An 18,973-nucleotide genomic window follows, 5' to 3' on the forward strand; every position below is an offset into this window, starting at 1 on the left:
TTCTGTAATTAAATATTATATGGGGTATTTTTACAGAGAAAAGCATAAACTATTTTGCAGTTTTGTATATACATTGAAAAAATGGTGCTGGGAGAACTGGATATCAATATGCAGGAGAATGAAACTAGACCCATACCTTTCACCATACACTAAAGTCAACTCAAAATGGATTAAATAATTAAATATAAACCCTGAAACAATAAAACTTCTTAAAGAAAACATAGGAGAAACACTTCAGGAAATAGGACTAAACAGACTTCATGAATATGACCCCAAAAGCACAGGCAACCAAAGGAAAAATAAACAAATGGGATTATATCAAACTAAAGAGCTTCTGCACAGCAGAAGAAACAATTTACAGAGTTAAAAGACAACCAACAGAGTGGGAGAAAATATTTGCAAAATATACATCTGACAAAGGATTAATATCCAGAATATACAAGGAACTCAAACAACTTTACAAGAAAAAAACAAGCAACCCAATTAAAAAATGGGCAAAAGAGCTAAGCAGGCATTTCTCTAAGGAAGATACACAAATGGCCAACAGACATATGAAAAAATGCTCAACCTCACTCAGCATCCGGGAAATGCAAATCAAAACCGCACTGAGATATGGGCCGAGCCCATGGCGCACTCGGTAGAGTGCTGCGCTGGGAGCGCGGCGACACTCCCGCCGCGGGTTCGGATCCTATATAGGAATGACCAGTGCACTCACTGGTTGAGTGCCGGTCACGAAAAAACGACAAAAAAAAAAAAAAAAAAAAAAAAAAAACCACACTGAGATACCATCTCACCCCAGTTAGGATGGCTAAAATCCAAAAGACTGAACGATAAATGCTGGCGAGGTTGCGGAGAAAAAGGAACTCTCATACATTGTTGGTGGGACTGCAAAATGGTGCAGCCTCTATGGAAAATGGTATGGAGGTTCCTCAAACAATTGCAGATAGATCTGCCATACGACCCAGCTATCCCACTGTTGGGAAAATACCCAGAGAAATGGAAATCATCAAGTTGAAGGTATACCTGTTCCCCAATGTTCATCGCAGCACTCTTTACAATAGCCAAGAGTTGGAACCAGCCCAAATGTCCATCATCGGATGAGTGGATACGGAAAATGTGGTACATCTACACAATGGAATACTACTCAGCTATAAAAACGAATGAAATACTGCCATTTGCAACAACATGGATGGACCTCGAGAGAATTATATTAAGTGAAACAAGTCAGGCACAGAAAGAGAAATACCACATGTTCTCACTTATTGGTGGGAGCTAAAAATAAATAAATAAATTCACACACACACACACACACACAAACGGCAGTGGGGGGAGAGGATATAACAACTACTATTACTTAAAGTTGATACGACAAGCAAACAGAAAGGACATTGTTGGGTGGGAGGGGGGAGAGGGAGGAGGGAGGGAGGTTTCGGTAATGGGCCACAATAATCAACCACATTGTATATCGACAAAATAAAATTAAGAAAAAATCAAAAAAATAAAAAATTAAAACTAAAAAAAAAAGAAAAGTATTTTATTGGAACATTGATAAATAAACAAGTGTTGGGTCCTATTAAAAAAAAAAACCAAAACTCATCCCCCAACCAATCTGTAACTTACTGGTGACTTCTTAATGTCAGAGACAGCGTAATTCCCTTGTGATATCCATCTGGCAGATTCAGTTACAGACAGGCCCGTTCCATAAAGGTTGATGCTAAAACGACCCTGGAATAGACGGCCAACAAAAAAAATTTTAGTTCACGTGATGTGCCAAACAAAGGCAAAGGCAACAGAATAAAAAGTACTTCAGGAAGGAGAAGGATACTAATTAATTATGATAGCTACTAATTATTAAGTGTATTTTGTTTTGTCAGGACTAGGCATTTTCCCTGCATTATGTTCATCATCTTTGCAATAGCTCTAACAAGGGAGCTATCCTTACAGATGGGGAAACTGAGGCCCAGCAGAGATGATTAAGTGCTCCCGGACACAGTAAGAGTCCAATCACATCTTCTTGACTTCAAAGTCCTCCCTCTCAACCACCTCCATTCGGCTTCCCTAACACAGCAATCCTGATGTTGCTCACAATTATCAGATTCCTTCAGGAACAAAATGCCACAGTGTAATTTTTCTAACAAGATCTCGCTGCCAAAGCTTCCTGGGCTTCCAGCTCCCTGGGGCGATCAGCACAGCGCGTTCTAAGCACAGCAGGGCGGGACTTCAAAGAGGAGGTGCTTTCTCCAGGACGGCCAGCAGAGGGCACACTCGGCCTGCTCAAGACAGCCTGGGACCCGGGGCCGCGCATTCCAGGCCCAGGGAAAAATCTCTCAAGTGGCTCCAAGAGAGCCTTTCAAAACGTTGGCCTCGGGTGCTTCGGTATTTATTTCCAAGGAGACTGGTGCAGCAGAGAGACGCTCATTGCTTTCTCCACCTGTCTCTTACTCTTTCAAAAATGACTCTGCAATGGCTTCTGGAATAGTTTCTTGAGGCTTCCTTCTCCACAATGAGCAGTTTCAGAGCTACAAGTTCTACACGCTCTCCTGGTTGCTTTCTCTCTAAACCTGACGATACAGTACTTTTCAATACTCTCCTTTTTAAGCAAGGAGAGAGAGAATGGTGAAGTGCAGCTCACCACCAGTCAGACCTGAGTGTGAATAAAACTTTCACCTGTGATTAGATCCTGGACAGATTTTTTTTTTTTTTTTAAGCCTCTCAGAACCTCAGTTTGTTCATCTGTAAAATGGGAGGTAATGAAAGCACCTCCCTCAGAGTACTGCAGTGAGGGCTACGTGAAATTATCCACGTAGCATATGGCTGGTATTTAGCAGATACGTAAAAATGTTGTTATCAGTCCTGCATTTTCTAATTGTTTTGTGTTTCTCTCTCCAATGTAACAGTCAGCTTATGGAGGGCCGGGGCTTGGGATTGCTTTATTTGTCTCGGCTGTGGTGTATAGCACATGACTAGCCACTTTAGGTAGATTCTCAATAAATATGACATCCTAGCTCCTCAATTAAGACTGTCAGGATGAGGTATAAGAAGTTTCCTCTCCATGTGAGTTCCGTGAATATTTGCTAACAAGAGTTTATAAACCTTTTTGGAGCCTTAGATTCCACATCCATAAAATGGGGACAAACCTATTTGTCTACTCTTGTCTACTATTGTCCTACTCATAGAGGTGACTGGAGGATTTAGTCTGGTCTAAGTTAGTGGCTCTCCACAGGGAACAATTTTGCCCCCAAGGGAAATTAGACAATGTCTGGAGACATTTTTGGCTGTCACAGCTGAGGACAGGGGAATGCTGCTGCTACTAGTATCTGATGGGTAGAGGCCAGGGCTGCTGCGGGATATCCTACAATTCACAGGACAGCCCCCCATAGCAGAGAATTGTCCAGCCCCAAATGTCAATAGTGCTGAGGCTGAGAAAGCCTGGTGAAGAGGGTGGATTTATCATTTATCCTAGAATCCCAGCTCCCCCACTTACTTTCAGTATGACCTCAGACAAGTGGCTTAATCTTCCTGAGCCCATCTGTAAAATAGGTAAGAACTAACTAGTGAATAGGAGGGGATTAGATAGAATACATAATGCACCTAACTCGTTATACCTGGCAGAGAGTAGGTGATTTTAAAAAGATTTAAAATTTTTTTGGAAATTATTTCTATGACAATCCTATAGAGACATTAGTGGTTCTTATGCTGAGTGGCTTCAACAGCCAGGTGCTTGTGATTGTGGCTTACTGAGGCTCCAGGTCCTCTGTGCCCAGCCTCTTCAGACACTGGATTCTGTGTTGCATCACCCCCCTGGCCATTTTCTTACGTTACTATCACTCCTAACCCGAGGAGCAGGTCCACACCATCTGTAAGGCCCGGACCACACTGTTGTCCAGGATCCCTCCCATTACTCTCTCCCATCCTGCTTCCCACTCAGACTGCCTGTCCACCTGTACTGCAGTAGGAGGTGGATTTGACCTGCTTTGGCATCAAAGTTCTTCGAAGGTCTGGGCTACTGACCTGGCTCCTACCTTGGCAATGCCCCCAGCTCATCCGGATATCCAGCGTCTGAGCACGCTCACTGCATACGTCTACCAGGTCTGTCTCTGAGGGGGTGGTAAACCTGAACGCAGCAGGAGATCACCCTCCTCATTCTCCTGCCTTTACTGGTTCAGGGATCTGCATTTTCAGCAAACATCCCTGCTGATTACTAGCACTCTAAAAGCTGAGTGCAACCAGAGGAGTAAAGACTTAATGATCTTTCTAGCTCTGTTGTGGGACATCTTTGCCCCTAAAGGCCTTATCTTTAAGATCTAAAGGGCACAAGAGCTGTAGCTACTACCTCCTGTTGCTGATTTAAAAAAGGAAAAGTAACTGAGTTATGCATACAGTAGATGGTCCTTAAAAGTTTGCAAAAGATGTGCTTAGACCAAAGAGGGATCCCATTCTCTGTCTGGACAAGAGTAAATGCTGCAGAAATCTTGCCTGAAAACAGAATCAGACAGACACATCTACCACTGTGGATAAGGATTCGGACACACTGGCTTCCACCAAACACCAGTGGTTTGGGGCAAGTTTCCCAACCTCTCTACATCTCACTTTCCTCGTCTTTAAAAGGGTGACATTCTCATAGGATGCTGTGGGGATTAAATGCTACACTGAGGTAGAAGTGCTGAGCGCAGTATATGCTCAATAAACTCTAGCTATTTATACCAGTATCAATAATAACACCACATCTACTGTGATCAGGATAAAAAAAATACATTCTGGCTATATTTTGAGGTGAGGGCTTTCAGGGAACCCACCCTTTTAAGAAATATGAGAGTACTTCAAAAAGTTCATGGAAAGATTCTTATCACCTTTTATTTCTACTTTCCCACAAAGTTTTTGAAGTACTCTTGTAAATCTCCAAAACAATAGCAATGGATGAGGAGGAAGAAACAGATTCTCAAACATAGCATTCCTCTGCTTTGATTTCCGTGCAGGACAAACCATCAACTCCAAAGCACTCTATACACCCCAGTTTTCTACAAACATTTTCCTGGGCATCTGATGTGAAAAACTCACATCTTTCATCAACATAGTCAGTGCTCAATAAATGTCTAAGGAATTGAATTCTAAAGGTACCCAATATGGTTTGAAGAATGAGCTGGGAAAAAATATAAATTAGCCTCTCACAGGCTTTAAGTTTTCCCATTTAGCAAATGCTTCATTGTTGGAGTTTAGCAAATCAATCAGTTCATTTGTCTCTGAATTATTAAAATAAATGAATGCAAATTACTTCTCATTTACTTAAGTTTCCCAAAGGATGTGCATATAGAAACAAGAAAATCCTGAGACATTTGAAAAAGACAGGACAGGGCTAACCTATTAGCCCTTGAAGTGTGACCAATGCCAATGGGGTGTCTGAAGCCATCAGCTGCTCTAAAGAAACCACACTTCAAAAGTTTTCAATTCCTGGATAATGGAGGAAAGGCCCTTTTTACCATTATGTCCTTTGTTTGTTTTCTTTTTTCCCCTGAGAGCTCCCTCTTCACTTCTCTAAAATGTTTAGCAATGCTCTTCTAAAGCTTGGCGCTGAGAAAACACTTTGTTAAAAGAGAATTCAGATGTGTTTGTCTTTGGACGGTCTCTGTGGTTAGGGGTAAATCCATCCTAGGCTACAGTGTTGGCATTCTGAACGCATCACCCGGTCCCAATCCCCTGACTTTTGAAGGCTCACAGGCAAAATGGGAAATTCCCAATGCAGAGTTTAACAACAGCTTTGTGAAGACCTCATGCAAACTAAAGAAAAAACTGCAGCCAAATTTTCCTCTCCAGAATCACCAAATTCATTGTTTGTCCCGCCTTCCAAGTGCAGAAGCTTCTTGCGAAGACTAATGCCTACTTTGCAAAATGAGCCCAGGCTGATTATTACAGCATGTCTCAAAAGGCAAGTAAAAACTTGAGACACCTCTCAAGAAGCAAGAAAGTGTGGAACTGCAGAATGGGCAGAAAGATTGTCACGGAGAGGCTCTGCTGAAAAGAGATCCAGTGGAAAATGAGGAATTTGCACTTCAGGTCTAAATTCTGCAAATTTAAAGAATCTGAAGTAGGGGTAATACATTAAGTCAATGACATAGGCAGAGCCCCAAGGCTTGGTGCTTGAGGACTTCTAGAATATGTAATTATATCATAGTTACTTGTTTACCCATCATTCTCCCCAGTAGGCTATAAATTCCTCAAGGGATGGATGTTTGTGAATCTCCAGTAACAAGGATGGTGCCTGGCACAAAGTCATTACTCAAGAAATGACAGCTGATTTGTTGTAAAGGCTACTTTAGAGGCATTTCTGGTGACAATTAGGGAGTCAAAGAAAACCCATAGCAGTCTTGCAGATTTGGGAATCTCCAGGTCCAATATTCATTTCTTAAAAGAAATGTATCATACTGATTTTGAAAAATTTAGAAAACCTAGGAAAGTTTAAGTAAATAAAAGTAAATTAAACTTACCAATATACCCCACTGCCATTTTGTAAAAGTCCTTCCAGACTTTCTCTATTTATGCATTTTTTTAAGAACACAGATGGAATCATACTGCATGTGCTGTTTTGCGTCTTGTTCTTTCTACCTCATTCCACACGTGTTTTTCTGTATCATGTAATATTCAGAATTTTTAATGGCCAACAGCGGTGTGTTGGAGCCCACCTGTACTGGCTTTTGAGAGCCAGTTGTGTGCATTTCTTCCCAACTCTCCATTTAGTGACATGATGTTGACAGCTTGAAGTCAATTGTGGGAGAATATTTACACCATGAAAATCTGCAAATGCTCCAAAGAGGGGCTTCTTTTTGTCTTTGGAGAGTGAGAGTCAGTCATTAAACATTTATCAGCACTCCACTGACTGTACAATATTTGTTTTATTAACCATCATAATTTGTTTAGCCCAGCCCTTGCCACTGGACATCTCATGTGTTTATAAGTTTTTACCATTACAATTGATGCATTTTGCTGAATGTAGAAGTTAGGCATGTGGTTGTGATCATTTCTTTAGGAACCACTCTTAGAAGTGGAAGAATTACTGGATTAGACACTGAGCATTTGTGAGGCTCTTGATACTTGAGGCCAAATTGCTCTCCAGAACAGCTGTTCTATTACCTTCCCAGGGACAGATGCAACCAAGGTCGCCCCTGGGGTGAGGTGGGAGGTGGATCCCTGGTAAGGGGGGTGGCTTTGAGGACATACCTGTGGGCACTTGGCGGCACTGTAGCAATCCCCAGCTGTGGCAAAAGGGACGGGATGTCCTTCACTTGTCCTTGCAAACTGTAAGTCAGTGGCTGTGGGGTGGAGAAAGGGTTAAAGGGAGAGCAAGGTAAGAGTTGGAGAAAGAGGCAGGGAAGGGACAAGATATTAACAAGGAAACAGAAGGGAAGAAGAATAATGAGAGGGAACGGGAGAGAAAGGAACAATGCGAGGTATCAGCGAGCCCCAAATGGACCAGTGCACTCAGTTTTTCCCTCATCGTGTTTGTGGTTCCGAGAGCTTCACTCCCCAGGGTTTATCAGCACCGGCTGTCTGTCTCCTCACAGTATAGAGGCCGAAACGGGGATTTAATATGACTGTGGAATCGATTCCTGCATAAATAAATATGTGAATCTCCTCCCTTAAATGCAGTGTAACTGGATGATTGCAACTATCCTGTTACACTGCATCACAGACTTAAGCACAGGGAAAAGAAGCCAGAAAGGCATTTCCAGCTACTTAGGAGATATCCTCTGAGGTTTCCTCTGTCCTCCCATGGCCTAGGCACTATTGCTGCCAAAATGTGGAGCAATTAGAACCCACATCTTGAAATTATTAATGGCAGTTTCTCAAGTTTGGGGCTAGCTTGTATTTTTTTTTTCTTTAATTAAAGCCAATAAAAACAATGCCAAACCCAGAGCTCATGTTTTTAACCCCTGTTGTAGCCCCTGAGACCAGCTCTGCAAATGGATAAGGAGGAGTCAAGTTGAGAATCCTGCAAAAGCTGTCTGCTGGTGGGGCTGGAGGCCAGTCAGGTTTTAGCTGTCTCTGCCTTGTCTTTTGGGAATGGCTGAAGGCCTTAATCTTTCTGCAGTTAAGCACACTTCGGTGGGAGGGAAATCCGAGGGCCCCATTCTGCCTGCCTTAGCATGTGGAACTTTCGGGTCTTAGTTGGGGTTTTTCTAAGTGGAAAAACTACAGACCCTTTTCCTTTATCCCTAATCAGTCCAGCTGAAGGCAATTAAAAATCTCTTGGTACAAATCAAGTTTAATCGACCTCAAAAGGAAAGCAATGCAATATTATGGGTACAATGTTAATGAGGAAAAGTTAATTATTCATTATTTCTGTGTTTCCTCTATTCAAGGGAACGTGTTTAGGTATTTTAGCTGTCTTTATCCACTCCTATGATTAATGTCCCTAACAGAAATGCGGTGCTGGCCAGAGAAGGACATCAGCCCATGTGCAGGCTAGTTTAGAAAAGGTAATTGTGTGCTCCACTTTCTTCCTGTAAATCAACAACCAGATAAAATTAGTTTTACGTTCATGCAAGCACATACACTGTGCCGGTGAGAGCCGGGTGGGGGTGAATGTTGCCACATACATCTCTTAGCTTTGGAGTTTTTCTGCTGTTTCTTCTGCCTGAAAATCTTCTGCCACCAACCATGCTTTTCCCACACCAACACCCTGTGCCTGGCTAACCCCTACTTGACATTAAGGTCTCCGTTTCCTTGTCATATTTTCTGGGATGCTGCCTTGACTCTCCATACTGCAATAGTGCTGCTTTAGTGTGCATCCATCTACATTCGTTCGTTCGTTCATTCATTCATTCATTCATCAGAAATCTGATGGAACACCTGCCCTGTGCCAGGCACTCTCCAGGCACTGAGATACAGCAGGAAACAAAAAGTATAAAACTCTGCCCTCCTGGCCCTCAGACCAGGATCGTGTCACTGCACCGTAAGTTCCTTGTCTCTTTTCTCCCTCTATCCTCAGCACCCCACCCCCAGCCAACGTGCAGGGCATGTCTGCCGACTGAATGGAAAGAAGAATGAGCACATTTCCACATGACACCTCATGGAACTTACTGATTATCTGCATGCTGGTCAGGTCTATTCTGATTTTCTGGAAGCTGGAAAACCCAGCTGCTGTGTAATCCTTCCGACACTGGCAGTCATCGTGTCGGCTCCCGTTGTAGGGACATTCTGTTGGGTTGTGCAACCTAATTCACAGAGAGAATGTTCTGGTAAGGATGGGAAAGTGTTTCTAGGGATCTCCAGGTGTCTGGGCTCTTCTGAGCCTGGCTCCCCTACCTGTGCCCATAAACCTCAGAGAAATTCTCAGAGTCACCATGAACCAGCGTCACATATTCTTTGGGGCGGTCAGACTGCATCCCTGCACAGAATATCTGAAAGACAGACCGGAAATAACCCATGAAGAGTGGCTCAGAAGTGAGATGATGACAGTCATGATCACTCACCCTAAAAGCACTCTCAAAATAATGACGGACAGCTATCATTCACCTTTAGGAGCTTTCCTCTGATGACCAGGAAATATTCACCATCTTCATGGGCACCTTTGAGTCTTTTCACCTCCTTGCAGTTCTGGGGTAACTCACCTAGAAAACACAAATCACAAAAATGAGATGTGAAGCCCCAAGATGTGTAATATCTGTCTATGAATGGCCTTGTTCACACTAAAACTTTTTAGCCAAGGGGACGATTTCTTAAAAGAAAATCCTGTATTTCTAAAAAGGGCAGGCAAACATGAACAAAGAAACCCTGTTCTTCATGCTAAAGGAAGATGGCTTCAGTGGGACAACTTACAGCTATAGCTATTATGGCAGGCTTTTCGTTCTTCTGGCTTCAAATCAGTGGGACATAAGTGGCTGGGCTGGTCCTCATTGGTTAAACACTGCACAGACCTGTGCATCACTCCAACCCCACAAGACACGGAGCACTGTAAGGCAAACCAGAGTCAGCGGTGCAGACTTCGAATCTGGGAGGCATGGGCTTCTGGTGGTGTGGAGCTCAGAGCCCTGAGGTCACAAACCAGGTGTCATGTCAGACCCCATATTGCTGAAAACAACTGAATTTGCTGAGTGCTTACTATGGACCAGTCCCTGTGCTAAGCTTTATACACACACACACACACACACACACACACACACACACACACACACACACACACACACACACACATACACATATAAACATAGATCTGTAGGTATAAAACATTTATACATATATATATAAATTATATGTAATTATAATTTTTCCATTTAAGCCTCACAATAACCCTATGAGATAGTACCACCATTATCCTATTTTTACAGGTGGGAGATTGAGGCTCACAGGTTAAGGAATTAGTTCAAGGTCACGGTGGGGCAGGATTCAAATTCTAACCACTTTCAACTAGTCATACACTTGTCTGGTCACTTTTCAAGACTGAGAGCCTCATAGTCCAGAGCCAGGGAGCCAAGACAATTTTCCAGGGCAGCCCTGATTTAAAATGTTCTGCCTTGCTGTAATGCAATGAAGCATTCCTCATATAGGAGTACTAGAACACATGGACATCTTAACAACAGAAGCAACAGCAACTCACACTTCTACAACTCTTCCGTGCCAGATTTTAGGGCTGTTTAAAAAAAAATTGTGGTAAAATATACATAACATAAGACGTGTCATTATAACCTAAGTGCTTTTTATATATAAACTCTTTTCATCTTCATAATCACCCATTTTGCAGATGAGGAAACTGAGACACAAGAGTTAGGCAACTTGCCCAAGGTCATTCCTCTGGGGGTGGCAGGACAAGGCTGTCTGGCTTCAGAGGCCAGGCTCTGAGCACAAAGCAACACTGCCCAACAGGAAAAGGTCCCTTCTTTTCCTATCAGCCCATTTCAAGTTGCTAACTGCTGTTTCTCACCAGGGTCCCTTCTGGAAGTAGAGTCACTCAGGAGAGCAGGTCAGGCAGGACATGGTTAAGAGTGGGGTCTGCGATCCCAGAGCTCCCAGATCTGATAACTCAGTGGTTACTTACGCTGCCCCAGTTGCCCACTCTCCAGGTGGCCAAGACAGGGCACTCCCTCAGGTAGCAGGGGTGGACGCTGGGGGGCTGCGAGCCCGGGCAGTTGACGGCGGTCTGGTAGCTGTACTCGTAGCTCTCCTTCCCGGTGTAGATCTCGCTGCACGAGACGAGCCTTTGTTTGTAGCCCTTGCCACAGGTCACTGAGCACTGAGAAGAGCAGGGTGGGGAGGAGAAGTTGAGGCAGCTCGTGGGCACAGCCCACCATAGGCCCCTGACCTCCACACCCACCCAACACTGACCCGGAACAATGCTGCAGAAAGCTGCCACCTCACTTGCTCAGTTATTCATTTCAAGCACAGGCCCTCAGCGCACGGCCACCGGCCACCGGCCACCCTACATGGTGCCTCCCGGACCTGGCCCTTCTGCTGTATTTTCTTAGCTCCCAGTGCGGGTGGGCATGCATCAAGCCCCTTCTCTGAGTTTCAAGGGGAGCAGGGTGGGGAGCCCCTCCAGCTGTCATTCATTCAGTTTTCTAAACCTACAATGACCACAGCAGAGAAACCACCATACTGGGAGGGGAGGAGGAGCCAACCTGCAAGTGGGCACTTTGAGTGTGAAATCCAAGCTCTTAGCCGAAAGGGAGACTCTGGGACAGTTTCTCTTCCCTACGTGGTGGTGCTGTCTGCCTTTCCAGATGCCCTGCATTTCATTTCCCTCGCTTCTCTCTCTCTGGCCATAGGAGCGGTCTTCAGAAAGTTGTGAAAAGTCTTCAGAAAGTTGTGAAAAGATTTGTATTATCTTTTAATTCTATTTTCCCACAGACTTTTTGAAGTATCTTGCATGTCTTGATGGGCATGTTACCATTCTGCTTTCCTATCTCTCGGTCTAGATCATCCAGTCATTTAACTCTTCTGTCATTACCATGAGGCACTTAAAAATACTCAAGCAATTTGGAAATGAAGAAATCATTGTCTTACTCGTGTCCCAACTCCCTTCTGTGACGGGACATCTAATCAGTTATTTCTAAAGTTTGATATGATGTTCAACTGCCCTAGCTAAGTATTTTATATCATTTACCGTTTAAAAAATAAAACTGAGTTACAATTAATTTAGTTTTGACAATATTCATCAAATAACTGGTCATCCTTTGTAAGGGCGCTGCATAAAATTAGGGTGGGGTGTCAGTATTCTCTAGACCTAAGGTTCTTGGGGAAGGCCCAGATGAACCCCCGGAAACAGCTTCCCACGTGGCATGTTATATTTTTCTGGGGCGAGGGACCACAGTTTCATCAATTCTCAAGCACACTTAAAAGCCACAGCGTCTGCTTGTCCCTAACATCTCCTGCCCTGTTGCTTTAGACCACATGGTTTCCCTCTCCTGTAACTTTTCCAGAGAGAAGGCTCTTCCTTGAAGAAATCCCAGGGACAGGAGAGAACAAGTCCAGCCGGAGGCAGGGAGAGCATCCCTGGGCCTCCCCTTCCAGCTGGCTCCACCCTGGAAATGCTCTGTGTACATCTCTTCCTTCTTTGGCTGCTGCTGTTCAACTGCCCAAAGGCCCCATTGACACCAGGCCAGGGGACTACAAGGCTAGCATGGGTGTTCCATGTGTAGACAGATGGCTAACACTGTCTGATCCCACTATGGGTATCTTGGGGTGTCTGACCCAGCACTTGCATTCACGGACCTCATTCCGTACTAACCTCACAAGGCTATACATTTGGGAAGGCAAGTGCTGAGAACTTTAGCCCCACAAACCAGGAGCAAAAGCAGCCCACTGGCCACTTACATGGGGGGTGCAGCAGGAGATAGATGTTTGCTGATGAAACTGAGCCCCGAATATGGGCAAGCTTTATTCAGAGGCCTCCACTTTTCTGAAAAGAAGCTGGAAAGAACAGAGGCTCTCAGAGCGCTGATAAGAGCACCGTGAAATGCTGACTGCCCCTGGCTTCCTCAAAGAGTTTCAGACCAGAGTTTTGAAGTGTAAGAGGCTCCTCTCTGGGGAGGGCAGCTCTTACTGTAGACTCTACATGACTTGGTGTTATGTGCTTGATTCCTCTTGAGCACGTTATTACTTTCCTACTTTGAATATAAGAGCAAAGCAAAATAAAATCCTAAGAATGTGGGCTCCTGCCATTGGCAATACACTTCAGGCCCCACTGGAGAAATGCATGTGTCCATCGGCGGGATGGAGCTCCTCTGCACCACCAGCCCAGGCCTCCTCAACTGCAGGAGGGGCAGAGCTCAGAGAAGAACATGAAGAACTCCCAGGGAATAGAGGTCCCAGAGAGAAGGCACATCTTGCTTTTCTAGAGGGAATTCTGGTGCTACTTCCCTTTCTGGGGTCCTTGTATCTGTGTTAAGTCCTGACCCAACCCTATAGTCCTTGCCTGCAAATATGCAGATATTTCAATCCATGATACACCTGAGAATTTGCAGAAATGTGGAAAGCTTTTATTTTCTAAAAAATCTTCTCCCCCTCTCATCTTTTGGGGGTTAAGTTTATATTAAAACTATGGGAACCACATGACTCAAGTCTTAGGAGGAGACCAAACTCTTTTCACATAATAAAAGCACAACACAAGAGATCGGCTAAGATGAGGATATCGATCCTAGCCAGGTGAAAGGTGTAGAAACTCCAGTCACATAAGAACCAAGCCAGGAGCCAAGAAGAAGAGGCCCCCAGAAGACAGAGGAGTGAAGAAAGACCTGAGGAGGGAAAGAGATAGGGCAGTCAGGAAGGTTTTTCCCCTGCTGAGAGCCAGGGGGTGGCCTTGTGTGGCAGCCCTGGGAACCAGAAGTTAGGGACCATGCCTGATGAAGAACTGGAGGGGTGAACTGAAGAGAAGAGTTGAGCCATCTCCAGACACCCCTTCCCCACCCTCTCCTGCCCTGGAACCTGGATGGGTTAGAACCTATGCCTCAAACTCAACATCAAGAACTATTCTGAACACTCATCTGGATTCCACGCATTCCTAGTTGGCCAATAGTAAATATTTCCTAATGACCTTGACCATGTCTCCCCTCTACTGTTTAAGGGCGTACAGTACTACCAGGGAACACAGAGACCATGTAGGATTGGGGAAAGGCAAGGTTTTCCAGCCTTGGCACCACTGACATTTTGGCCAGATACTTCTATACTGGGAAGTTTGTCCTGTGCATTGTAGAATGTTTAGTAGCACCCCTGGCCTCTACCCACTAGGTCCTAGGAGCACCGTCTTCTCCAGTAGTGACAACCAAAAATGTCTCCAGACATTGCCAAATGGCCCCTCGAAAGACAAAATCCCTGGGTAGAATGAAGGATGTGGAGTCATAGTTAGAAAAGACTTTAGGACCAGCTTTAGTGCAGAAAGGATTCAACACCCAACATGCATATCATCTAAATGCAAATATTCATCTCATTAAAATGTAAAATTAATGCCCTGTCAAACTTTGAAAAGACCTCAGTGATAGCAAGCATGTTACCTAAAAATCTTCAACACCTTTGCCGTGAGCCCAGATGCTTCTCTTTCGAATCTCTAAATTATTTGGAGTAAATGACAATTGGTTTTGGTGTTATAGGTCTTTCAGTAATTGAAAATATAATGAGGTTTAAAAATAAAATAATCATGCTATTATTACTATTGGTTTATTAATAATAAAAAATGTCTAGGTAGGTACTATGTGCAGGAGGGTATATGAAAAAATATATACTTCAGATTCTTTGGATATTACAAAAAATTATTTTGTTCCTCTGGATCAGAGGTTGTTAAATGAGCAACCCACATTGTCTCAGGAAAGTATTTGGTTTGACCCGCACAATATTTTAAGCCAAAAATTTGATCCCACATTTTAAAGTTAGGTGATCTCATATAAAAGTCCAGATTTTTGTCCTCTCTTGAAAGATCAGGTTCACTAACAACCCCACTTTCTGCATGGCCTCAGCTGGAGTAGAAGACAGCCTGCTCTCTTTACACAGCATATGCTGTTTTGTCACAGTCCCCGCCTCTCCCTAGTGTCTCCCTGGCACTAAGATATTTTCTTATACTTAACCTTCTTCAGGCACCTAAAGGCATCCTATGAATTTGCAGCCCCTGTGAATAATTCCTTCCTTATCATGCCAACAGGACATGAAGGTGAATCACAGGCTGTAGAGATGAGGGAACTCAGAGACCATCTCTTACACCTCCCCAATTCGCACATGCAGGACTCTGGCCCAGAAGGCTGAGGTACTTGTTGGAGAACACACAGTTCTCAGTGGCAGAACTGGCAGGCAGGCCCATGCTGTGACTATGGCTGATCCGAAGGCAGTCACACATTCCCCGGGACGGTACCTCCGACCATTCTCCAGTGATCCAGACATACTCGCAGGGCTGCAAACTACAGCTCTCCCGGTCCGCAGGCCGTGTGTCCATGTCGCAGTGCGCGCTGTGAACCTGGCCTTTGCCCTCATCCACGCACGCCACCTTGCGGTACCTGGAGCCTTCGCCGCAGGTCTTGGTGCACTGTTAAAGACAAACAAAATGAGTGTTGAGATGGAAGAAAAATAGACGACTTACTATATCCTATTACTACAGTTATGTGTTTGCCTGTCTGTATACCCTTTGAGACTGTGAGATCTCTGAGGGCTAGATTTTCAGAGAACTCCTTATTTTACCCCAGTGACCTAACGACACTGCTCCTGGCATAGCTGAACTAAGGAACGAAGGCATGCATGAGCGAATCTCAGGTTTGGAAAGGACCTTAAAGCCTGTTTACTTCAAACACCCACTCAAACACTGAGTCACTTCACGACACATGGCCCAATGGTTACCAAACTGTTGTCTCATTCCTCTGACATCAGGGATGTGATTACCTGCCCAGAGAGCCCATCTCATCTTACAACATGGAACTACACGTATGTCTTTGCAGGTTCCAGCCTCTCGCCCTAGTCTTCTATTCCAGGAGAGCATAAAGGCCAAGTTTCATCTCTCACAAATAATCCCCCTTCAAGTACGAGGAGAGAGCTTTCCTGTGGCCCCCGGGGTGAGCTGCTCTCGTTCCTGATCATTCGGCAAATATTCAGCACATTCCTATGAACTGCCAGGCCCTGGGAGGGACCCTGGGTGAATGAATACGGACATAAGTAGCACATGCCCTGCTCTGACAGACGCGTATATCGTAGAAGCAAAGACAGAAAACAAAGCAGCGGATGGCTACGTGGCGAGATTTAGCAATTACTATAATCTCCATTTTTCAGATGAAGAAACTGGGACTTCGAGAGCCTAAGTAACTTGTCTCAGGTCACATACTTCTTTGTGAGGCAGACACGACAGATACGTTTATTCTCATAAGCCAAGTGAGGAAAATATAGCAAGTGCTATGTTTCATTCTAGGATGATCTCTAATCATTTGTGTTGTCCACAAATTCCTTATCTTTTCTGTTTTAACCAACAGCAAACCCACTTAGAAGTTCACCTTAGTGATCTGTGTGGCTAAGGGATGCCCAAAGCCTGCTCTGTCTAAAACATCTGTGTCACCCAACATTTCAAGACTCTAGAATACGATGGAAAGCCGCAGTGAGCTGACTGAAACCTGTGCCAGGGACGGCCTCGGTTTCCTTCACGCCAGCGACTGCACCCCTGCTGCCTCTGGGCTTATGCAAGGACAGTGAACTTTTATTGTGTTGTTAGAACACTGTCTTTTAAAATTTCAAATTTTAATCTCCTTAGAGAGGACCATAAATCCCACTTCTCTTTTTCCATCTCACAGGCAGCCTTCCCTCTTATTATCTGTCTTGCCTCAAAGGCATTTGGGTTTGGGATCCAGCTTCACTCAGAAATGTCTTCCCTGATATGCCTCTTTTTGGTGTGTGTGTGGTAAAATGCACGTGGTAACATAACATAAACTTTACCACTTTAATTATTTGAAAGTATACAATTCAGTGGCATTTAGTACATTTGCAATGTTGTGCGGCCATCACCCCTGTCTAGTTCCAGAACATTTTCATCACCCCAAAAGGAAGCCCTGCACCTGTTGAAGAAGTCACGCCCCATTCCTCTTTCCCCCACCCCCAACAACCACCGATCTGTTTTCTGGATTTGCCTATTCTAGGCATTTCATATATATAGAACCCTCCACTATGTGGCTTTTACTACCTGGCTTCTCTCACTTAACATAATACTTTCAAAGTTCTTCCATACTGTAGCATGGATCAGTACTTCATCCTTTTTATGGCTAAGTAATACTCCGTTGTATGGATGGACCACACTTTGTTTATCCATTCATCAGTTGATGGACATTTGGATTGTCTTCTTTTTGGCTATTGTGAATGGTGCTGCTAGGAACATTCACATACAAATTTGAACACCTGATTTCAATTCTTTTGGATAAACATGTAGGAGGGGAATTGCTGGGTGATATGGTATGCCCCATGTCTTTTGTGAGCCACTTGAATCTTTTAAGAAGTGGAAGGGATTTGCTGATATGTCCTGGCAGCCCTTTATTACTTGCAAACTTAACTCAAAACTTCTACTGCTTAGAAGCAAGCTTCCATATTTAGAATGTAAGTCTTTCACCATTTTTTTGGAACATAAATATGACTTGAAAACACTGTGAGGTGAACTTAGAGGAGGAAAATCATTTCAAACTAGTGCTGAAGGTTGGCTGAGCCTGGTTCCCTAGCTCAACTTTAGCTCAGTGGGTTTTAGGTTTTCTGTTCCCTTGGAGCAAGCTGGGAACTACTGGGAAGTGATAACATTTTTGTCCTCCCCACCCCAACACACAAAATTAGTTAGAGGGCCACTGAAAGTTAAAAACAAAAAGTTAATCTGTGACGTGTAGATATACACAGAAGAAATACTTAACTGCCTATAGAAAAAGTAATTCCTTAGAAAATTAGGACTTAAGTGACCCAGAGAGGATCATAATTATTGAGCAGCTAAGACTAGACTAAACTTTCCAGTATCTTCTTGTTTTCACTAATCTGCAAGGCTTTAATCTGTGTCAATAAGTAATAGTTCAGTGCAGAAATGCAATGATTGCTAAATATTTTATGCTTGTTAAATGTTTCTCCCTTGGTCTTGAAGAATGGTTAACTATCAGAAAAACTCTTTTGCCAAGGGTAGAAAAGGGAGCTGGGAAAACTTACCTTGAATATAATTGTTAGGAAAATTAAAAATTAAACTAAGTAAATAAATGACTTACCCAGTGCTTTGGAATTAGTCAACAGCAGCTCTGAAAATCACATGGTAAGGGTTTTCTCCTGGAATTGTAAATTCTAACTAGGGTGTGGGGGCTGGACAATCAGAAAACAAATCCAGTCCGTGCTATTGGATTTTATCAGCTTTTGATAATATCACTTCCCCCAGCCCCCATTATTTATGACTCTTTCCCCTATCTGGAATATGATCTAGAATATTCTGAAAAACAGCCAGAAAATTCAACTAGCCTTTTAATTTCCAAAAGGTTTTCTCAGATTTCATTATGGCTTTTAGAAAAAACCTCTACCAAATGAGTAAGTAACACAACCAGTCTTTTTGAATTTCAACACATGCTATAATTCAGAAAGAAAATAATCACAGCACTGGGCTAAATTGGGTAGCATACCCATGGTCATTCAGGCTACATGTGCTTTTGAATGTACTAAAACTAAAAGGGAAAAAGTAACTTTCCAAATTTGAGGGAAAGGAGGATCTAAAATAAACTCTTAAGGTACTATTTTATTCAGCCACGTAGGTTGGTCACAGGGTGATGGACTAAAAAGGATCACTTAATGCAATGGATAGAATTTGTCTTTCCTTAAAGATTGTAAGCAAGTTGCTTTGCACTTTCAAAAGTATCTTTTGGTGCAATTCTCTAAACATGGTGGGAAGAAAATCACTTAATATTTACAAGATCGACCTTTTAAGGTTGTTGATTTTCTCCAGGGATGAAAGAAGTTGTCATTTCTAGTGCCAGATTACCATTGTTGCACGTGTATGGACGGACAAATCAAAGAA

The 18,973-nt window shown here is 43.5% G+C and overlaps 1 protein-coding gene across 1 annotated transcript in view; it reads right to left on the reverse strand.

The window, feature by feature from the left end:
- ADAMTS9 (ADAM metallopeptidase with thrombospondin type 1 motif 9) overlaps nucleotides 1-18,973 on the reverse strand; it is a 156,757-nt gene that overhangs the window by 12,258 nt on the left and 125,526 nt on the right. The window contains exons 31-38 of the mRNA XM_063113586.1: nucleotides 15,329-15,499; nucleotides 11,030-11,224; nucleotides 9,814-9,946; nucleotides 9,511-9,605; nucleotides 9,301-9,395; nucleotides 9,076-9,209; nucleotides 7,213-7,304; nucleotides 1,621-1,725 (exon numbers count right to left, since the gene is read on the reverse strand). Coding sequence (XP_062969656.1) covers nucleotides 1,621-1,725; nucleotides 7,213-7,304; nucleotides 9,076-9,209; nucleotides 9,301-9,395; nucleotides 9,511-9,605; nucleotides 9,814-9,946; nucleotides 11,030-11,224; nucleotides 15,329-15,499 — 1,020 coding nt within the window. The remainder of the gene's footprint in view (nucleotides 1-1,620; nucleotides 1,726-7,212; nucleotides 7,305-9,075; nucleotides 9,210-9,300; nucleotides 9,396-9,510; nucleotides 9,606-9,813; nucleotides 9,947-11,029; nucleotides 11,225-15,328; nucleotides 15,500-18,973) is intronic.

This window comes from Cynocephalus volans, chromosome 11 (assembly GCF_027409185.1).
Source record: "Cynocephalus volans isolate mCynVol1 chromosome 11, mCynVol1.pri, whole genome shotgun sequence".
NCBI lineage: Eukaryota > Metazoa > Chordata > Mammalia > Dermoptera > Cynocephalidae > Cynocephalus > Cynocephalus volans.